General features: G+C 36.0%; 1 protein-coding gene across 7 annotated transcripts; it reads left to right on the top strand.

Moving 5' to 3' along the window:
* The first annotated feature begins 2004 nt into the window (after positions 1 to 2004).
* On the top strand, positions 2005 to 6914 carry LOC107909901 (uncharacterized). 7 transcript variants are annotated; one of them, XR_005910414.1, is made up of 4 exons: positions 2005 to 3859; positions 3962 to 5043; positions 5372 to 6320; positions 6883 to 6914. XR_005910414.1 is itself a non-coding variant. In XM_016837601.2 (2 exons), exons 1-2 carry the CDS (start codon positions 3739 to 3741, stop codon positions 6892 to 6894), a joined length of 1317 nt encoding a protein of 438 aa, XP_016693090.1. In that variant the 5' UTR covers positions 2007 to 3738; the 3' UTR covers positions 6895 to 6914. The 7 variants fall into 7 exon arrangements, 1 of the variants encoding a protein (XP_016693090.1); XR_005910412.1 differs by having other exon boundaries at positions 2006 to 2407; positions 3328 to 5043; XR_005910411.1 differs by having other exon boundaries at positions 2006 to 2407; positions 3134 to 5043.
* The last annotated feature ends 1493 nt before the right edge of the window (positions 6915 to 8407 follow it).

Here is an 8407-nt window from a genome sequence, read left to right as displayed (position 1 = left end):
TCAATAAATTAGCAACTAATGTGCTTGATTTCCAACAGAAAATACAACGACAAACTCTTGATTTCCAAAAGGAAACAAAATATTTTTAACAGAAAACTGAGGTGTCTATAAGAGAGTTGACCACATTATTAAGAAAATTAGCTCACAAAGAAAGTTGACATCACAAATGGAACCTAACCTAAGACAACACGCAAGTGCAGTGACATTGCAAAGTGGAAATGTACTAGAACCAAATCCTAGCAGGAATCTTGATCAAGATTCCGCCCAAAAAAAGTAAAAAAACGATCAACAGGTCTGAATGAAACTTCCATTGCCCATAATTCAACCTCCGTTTCTAGGACGATTGAACCAACATCGGAGAGGTAATGAGGAAAAAGAGATCCTTGAAACATTCAGAAATGTCGAGATCGACATGCCATTGTTGGATGCCATCAAACAAATTCCACGATATGTCAAGTTCCTTAAAGAGCTTTGCACCAACAAGTAAAAATTGACTGGAAATGAAAGAGTAAATGTTGGTGAAAATGTATCTGTGATGTTGCAGCAGAGGATGCCAGCAAAATAATGGCATGTTTGCAATACCATGCAAAATAGGCCACTTAGGAATCAAAAAAGCCATGTGTGATTTAGGATCTTCCATAAATGTAATGTCTTTTTCTTTTTATGAATCACCAAGTGTTATCATTTAATTAGCAGGTAGGTCTATTTTGCATCCCGAATGAGTCCTTGAGGACATATTAGTGAAAGTCAACGGACTTATCTTTCCTACAGACTTTTATGTGATAAAAATGGAAGAGGATAACGCTCCTGGGTCTTCAAACATCTTGTTGGGGCAACCTTTCCTTAGTACTGCAAATACTAAGATTAACATGCATAGCGAAACTCTCACGATAGAGTTTGATGGGGAGACCGTGAAGTTTAATGCTTATGACGCTATTAGTCACTCGAATGAAATCTTAAACGTAAATTGTGTCAACATAATTGACTCATTAGTAGAAGAAACTTTTGAGTCATCTATTAATGAATTATCAGCTTCTATGAATACTAATTTTTTAACTTCTGTTGTGCAAACAGCAGATCTGGAATTAAAACCACTTCTCGAGCATCTCAAATGCACATTTTTGAAGAATGATGAAACCATTGACAACTTAAAAGGGATTAACCCCTTGACATGCACACATAAGATTTTCTTGGAGGAAAATACGAAACCAAAGTCAGAGGCGCAAGGACAATTGAACCCAAATATGGTGCATGTGGTAAAAAAGGAGATTTTCCAAGCCCATACGAACAAAAGAATTCAGTTGGAACAACCCTAATACTAGTTGGGGCGTCAAGCTAACGACGTTAAATAAGCACTTGTTGGGAGGCAACCCAATTTTATTTTTATTTTTATTTTATTTACATATATTTTCTTTTTTCTATTTTCTTTTTTTTAGTTTCTTTCATGTTAATAAATTTTATTCTCTCTTATTATATCTAGAAAAATCAATGAGAAGAAAAAATAAAATTGGAACGACATCTTGAAGGAATGGGTATGTTTTAGCAAAACCCCATATTCTATCCTAATCCAGGTAGGAATAGTACATCCTTATTTTAAAATCACCTAAACCTATTGTTAAGTTCAATTTCGAGCTTAATTTATTCAATTAAAATATTTAAATTGTTGATTAATTTTTGATTAATTAAGTTATAATTCAGCTTAAATTGATTTAATACATTCTATGTCGTAATAATTTAATTGCACTCCAATTCAACAATTTAATTTTAATTTTATTTCATGTGCAGGTAAGGTACATTATGATGTCCGTATGAGCTCAAATTCATGAATAAGAAACTGCTGGATGAAGGTTGATGACATGCTGGTTTTGAAGAATTAAATTGACATAATTAAAATATAAAATTGAAGTGACCAAAATTACCACAAAAGTCATTGGGACAAAGAGGAAAAATGGGTCCAATTGGATGTATAGTAGGCCGAACATGCGACAAAATCAGCAAGGAAATTATTCCCCAAATTCCCTTCTTGCTAGCGGTGGCCGACTTCAATTAATTCAAGGAAATCAAATCAGCCTTGAAGAGTTCAATTAAAGTAGAACTCTATTAGGCTGAAGCTGTTTTTATGCAACGGGTTCAGCTAGGATAAAGGGGGATAAGATCGAATTATTTTTGATTTTGCTGGAGGCTATTAATTTTTCCATAAAAGGGGCGGTCAGCAGCTTTAAAAGGGGAGTCGAAAAAATAGAGAAAAACACATCGTAGCAGAGAGGCGTGGCACTCGAGCAAAGGAAAATCTGAAATTGAATCAGCAAAAGCCGAAGCAGAAATTGAAGTAGCAGTCCAGAATTTCAGCTAATCGAGAGAAGGAAGCTCGACAATTTGAGGAATTTTCTTCTCCAAGATTCAATCTGTAACTTATGTTATTTACAATTGATTTTTGTTTCGTTTCGATTGCTATGAGTGACTAAATTAATTAAGCTCAGTTAGACACTTATGAAGCTTAGCATAGGAAATTTGAAGGTTTATTTGTTTAAATTCGGATTTAGCATTCTTGAGTTGCTAAATTTTATTGTTCAAGGAGTTTTGTCTCTAAATTAATTAGATTGATCGCCTACCTAATTTAGGACATTTCTTATAATTATCTAAGTGTAATTGAGTAATCGAATTTCTTAATTAAACTTAGAATCAGTGATAATAAATTAGCATGCTGCTAATTAACGCAACTTCGGATTTAATTTTGGAAGCCGCTGGATGATTTTCTTTAATTAACGCAAGGTGAAATCCCTAAATACTTAGCGCACTTTTAATTGGAAATTAAGGGTAGGTATTCAAGTATGAATGTTCTCTATTTGAATTTGAATTTATTTGGGATAAGAATTCATTTCGTAAGTGATTTTCTTCAGCCTTGTTGCTAGATTAGATTATTAAAATAATTAAATGACTATAAGGACTTGTGATAGGTGGATTAAGGAGTTACTAACTGAGCATTCTTCATCTTAATTCGAAAATCTTTCAGCATTTACAATTTACGTTACATTTTATTTGTTACCAAAGAGCATTATTAGAAAAAAACCCCCCCCATTTTTCCTTTGTCGCATACATTTATATTAACTTGATTTTAATTATTTTCAAATAGGTTTAACACGAGATTCTTCGTGGGACGATTCCGTACTCACTCTATATTACTAGTTAATATTGGTTGAGTAGGGGATTAAATTCGGTGGTCGTAATGACAGCTACCAAATTTTGGCGCCGTTGCCGGGGACGCGACGTAGTCAAATCTATTTGATTTTCAGAACTTACTTTGTTTTCTTGTTTTTGTCTTTGCAGGTAGATTAGTCCATTTAGTATATGTTATTAAGGAGCGGACGACGAACATCGACAGACTCTGTTAACATCACTGATCGGCAAGCCGAATATCCCAACTTCCACGAGCCTAACGTTTCAGAGGATATCAACATGGCCAACCAGACCTTGAAGCAATTGGCCGCACCTAACTTGGTTGTGCAACCACCATCTATCACGTATCCCACCCTTGATAGGCCATTAAAGCTCAATTCGGGATTTCTGAATTTGTTGCCAAAATTCAATGGGTTACCAGGTGAGGACCCTTACCGTCATATTAATGAATTCCTAATTACTTGCTCAACTATGCAGCCAGATGGCATTGAAGAGGAACAAATCAAGCACAGAGCTTTTCCTTTCTCATTACAAGGTTTGGCGAAGGACTAGTTATATTATATGCCGCCAGGCTCATTCACAACTTGGACAGGGTTACATAAAGCTTTCCTAGAGAAGTATTTTCCGGCATCAAGAATAGGGTCAATCAGGAAGGAAATTTGTGGAATTAAGCAACTGGTAGGTGAGTCACTATACGAGTACTGGGAAAGATTTAAACGGCTATGTGCGAGTTGTCCACAGTATCAGATTAGTGAGCAGCTCTTAGTGCAATATTTTTATGAAGGGTTGACACCACAAGATCGAGGAATGATCGATGCAGCGAGTGGAGGTGCTTTGGTTGATAAAACTCCTGAGCAAGCCCAAAATTTGATCGCTAATATGGCGCAGAATAGACAGCAATTCGGTTTTAGGAGGTCTGACTTGGGTAAACGAATGGATGAAGGCCAGTCGAGCATGATGGAGGCTCAATTAGCTAATTTAACGGCTATGGTAAGTAAGTTGATGACTGGAGGTACAGCGAAAGCTTCACTATATGGCATTTGTTGTTTAGAAGGACATACCACAGATATGTGTCTGACATTACAAGAAGCGCAAGCTAACGCTGTCTTTCCAAATCAGAGGAGGTATGATCCATATTCGGCTACTTATAATGAGGGATGGAGAGATCACCCTAATCTTAGATATCAAAATCTAGCTACGCCTCCAGGATTTGAGCAGCAAAATTCCCGACCATATAATATGTCACAACCAACCCATCAAAACCCGAGTGCTGAAACCAAGACCCATTCCATGCTTGAACAAATGATGAAGATGATGGCTGACCAGAAGAAGGAAACCGATGGAAGATTTCAGTCTTTGGAATCGGCAGCGAAGCAATTGCAAACCAGAGCCTCGTCGACTGATGTTAATCTTGGGAACTTACAAGCACAGGTAAATAATCGGTTACCGTCACAGCCTGTGGCAAATCCGAGGGATAATGTCAGTGCAATAACCTTGCGAAGTGGGAAGGAGTTGAGATCGATACTAAAAAAGGTCCAAAACAGTAATGAGGAAGATGAAACTAAGGTAAAAAAGGTCCGATTTAGTGATATTGAAGAGGAAAATTTAGCCTTGCCAAAGGCTGATTTACAACCGTCGCAAGCAGCTCCAAAGGAAGTAGGGAAATCACGTTTACAACAGTCCACTGCTTTGCATGATGCAACAAATTTTGAACAGGAAACGAGGGTTCCCGAGCTTCGAGCACAAGCAACTCAGAACACTAATAACCAACCTCGATCTTATGTGCCAAAGGCGCCATTTCCACAGCGTTTGAGGAAGGAAAAGTCAGACGATGTCAATGCCGAAATTCTAGAGACTTTTCGCAAGGTACAAGTTAATATTCCATTGATTGATGCAATTAAACAAGTGCCTAGATATGCTAAGTTTTTGAAAGAATTATGCACATCTAAAAGGAAATTAATTGGTAATGAGAAGATTAGCTTAAGCGAAAATGTATCTGCGGTATTTCAAAAGAAACTTCCTACTAAATGTAAAGATCCTGGAATGTTTTCGATACCTTGTCAGATAGGAGACCTTAAACTTGATAGAGCTATGCTTGATTTGGGAGCTTCGATAAATGTCATGCCTAGGAGTATCTATGATAGGGTTCAATTAGGTGCATTAAAAGACACAGGACTGATAATTCAACTTGCAGGTAGGAAAAGCACATCCTTATTTTAAACTCACCTAAACCTATGCCCAAACAACCACCCTACAGCTAAATACCCTTCTTCTTACACTTTCAAAACCTAATTTTTCCCCTATATTCACCCAAAACTCCCTCAAGTCGCTGTTAGTCCTCTCCCTCACCCCCACTGACGATTTTCAAACTACCAAGGCTAGGAATAGGAACTGCGCCACAGCCTTCCCCTCCTTCTTCTCCTCCACATGACGCCAAACCTTCCCCTCATTGCAGCTATGCTTGAACGACAGTGACTACATAGGGAGTTTTTCTAAACCCTTTTACTTTCACCTATTTTTTTCTCTTTTTTTTCTTCTTCTTTTCCTTTTTCTTTCATATCGAGGACAATGTGTTTTAAGTAGGGGGAGACATTCCTTATTATTTTTGTCATTTCATTTTCTACTTTTACTATTGTGTTACTGTTGCTGAGGCCTTGTGCTCGTTTCTGCCTACATTTATTTTTTTAGTATATCCTGCCATTTTTCATGCCCATGATTTTGACTAGGAATTACCCACTATTTGACATGAGAGCATGATTCCTGTCTACTGAGTTAGTTGTGATTTTACTGGTTTGATTTTGTCTCCACTATTTTATTTCTATTAGGCTAAAATAATTATGATTAATAGAGTTAACCCTATCTTGCTTATAGTAAAATTGCTTAAGTCTAAATGCAAAGAGGACACTTAATACATTTGCATGCTAAAATTATGTTCATGACTGTTAGGTGGTTGCTGAAACTTGTTTTTGACACTTGATTGTTTTTCCTAGTCCTCCAAAATTAAAATTTCGTTCCATGATAATAATAAATTTTGATGTCTCTGTGGTTATGAGTGCAGCTTAAAACGTAACTGATTGAGTAACTGGGGTAGGGTACTTGGGTTGTCATCCTACTTTGCGCCAAAAGGTTGTGTGACGTGTTAGGTAAAACACCGCTAACTGGAATTAAACAAAATTTTTTTAGGAATGTGTTGGGCTGGGTAACCGGGGTGGGGTGCTTGGTTGTTATCTCTCTTTGCATCAAAAGGTTCAATATATTCTTAAGGAAAAAAAAAGAAGGAGAAAAAGAAAAAAGAAGTAAAAAATAATAACAAAGAATTGCATTTGGAGGATAAGGGTGGAAACGAATAGGGTGTCTTGGTAAGTTTAGTAAATTACCTAATTTTCATGAAATAATCCAAGTCAATTTTGATTTTTGTGTGTTTAAATTGAAATACTTTTTTCAGATTTACTTAAAGCAAGCTAAAGTTTCTCTTTATTTTTCATACACATTATGCCCAATTGTTATAAAACTTTGGAGTGATATTTCTTTCATGGTAAAATCTAAATTACATAGTGGATAGGAACTATACTTGAGGGCAAGCATGGGCTAAGTAGGGGGAATTTGATAATACTTTGAAATGACATATTTTTATGTATTAATTACATGCTTATTTTGAGTATGATCCTACTAAATTTGAGCTATTTATGGTTTTTTATCTTGTAGGAACTAAATTGAAGGCAAAAGAAAATTTAGGGTAAAAAGCGTAAATTTAAAGATAAAATGGGCCAGCATGCGAAATAGGAAAGAAGTGGTGCCGAAAATGCAAAACTGTGGAAGACTTGGGCGCAAAAGTTCAAAGAAGAGATTTTATAAACAAAAGACTCTATTTAAATTTGAATTTTATTAGGATTATTATAAAGATTATTATTTAGATTTAATTTCAGCTTTTATCTTTATTTATCTTTTAGAATTTAAGTAGGAATAAATTAGGTAATCTGAGTACTATAAATAGGGGATGGAGTGACACAAATTCACTCACCTTTTTTTTGTAAAAACTCCCTCTCCCTAAAACTCTTAGGTTTTGTTCCTTTTTATTTATTCAATAAAATTTCATTTTGTTAAACATATTTCCTTTTTCCCAAAAAGCTTGAGCCACTAAACTCATCTAGCCAAAGCTTGTCGAGACTCCCCAAAAAAGGTTCATTTGTCTTAGAATTCGTAGTTAGCCTCCTCAATGAGTATTCATCGTTTCTTCGCATTACAGGACTGACACTTCTGTCCATGTCCTTCCAAAAGTGATCTTTTCATCTTGTGCAAAGGCGGCCGCTTTGTATGTTTTGGGAAGGTTGCACAGTCCGTTTGTTAGCTTACTGTGTCAGTGGTTTTCGAGCCTAAGAGACAAAATAGCGTGGCATTCACCATTGAGAAGTGATGATCTAGTGTAAGACGGTTCCAAAAAAGTGACGATTGGTTAGAGTCAGGTTCATCTAAATCGTAAGTCTAAAATCTAAGTGGAGTTGGTGGTCGTAGGCGTCCTCTTCCACCATAACTGGCTTATTCTATTCGGTAAGGATCACCTAAAAGCCTAGGATTTATCCCAAGGAGGATCGAGATGACTAGAGGCTAGAATCTCTCCATCAAAGACTCTTTTTTCACAACTCTGTTTATTTTTACAATTTCAAGTTTAATTTATGCAATCTTAATTAGTCCAAACTTTTAATTTTGTTTTTCTTTATTTTTTTCCAAGTACATCGCTTTTCTTGGGCATGACTTTGCTCGGGATTTTGAGGAACAAGAAGTTGTGCAAATCTAGTCCCTGAGGATTTGACCCTACTTCCCTTATATTATTCTTTTCGTTATTTTATAGGGATAGGATATTTTTGGTGCTATCAATGACGCATCACAAATTTCCACTCAGTTCATGATTGAACCACACTGTTTGCAACTTAAACTACCACTCTTCCTTCATACATATCATCTCACCCAATTCAAGGCAATATGACAAGATCAAAACGAATCAATAAATTATGCTTTTGATAGCCGTTGAAATCATCAAATAAAAATTCCTACGACAAAATAACACAATAGTAGTATAGAGTAGTAGGGTTGAATCCATAGGGATTGGTTATCTAATTTCGTCTTTTCTTATGAACAGAATTACTATCGCGACAATACTCGTGCCCACGACTCATGACGAGCATGCTAAAAAATAAATAAATAAAATAAATTAGGGGAGTTGAAAATGTTT

The sequence above is a fragment of the Gossypium hirsutum genome, chromosome D02, assembly GCF_007990345.1.
Source record: "Gossypium hirsutum isolate 1008001.06 chromosome D02, Gossypium_hirsutum_v2.1, whole genome shotgun sequence".
In the NCBI taxonomy this organism is placed as follows: Eukaryota; Viridiplantae; Streptophyta; class Magnoliopsida; order Malvales; family Malvaceae; genus Gossypium; species Gossypium hirsutum.
The sequence above is the reverse complement of the archived record's forward strand: the minus strand, read 5'-3'. Positions and strand labels throughout refer to the sequence as shown.

Coding starts and splice junctions, on each gene's coding strand:
- LOC107909901 (XM_016837601.2), top strand. CDS start 3,739: ATGCCGCCAGGCTCATTCACAACTTGGACAGGGTTACATAAAGCTTTC.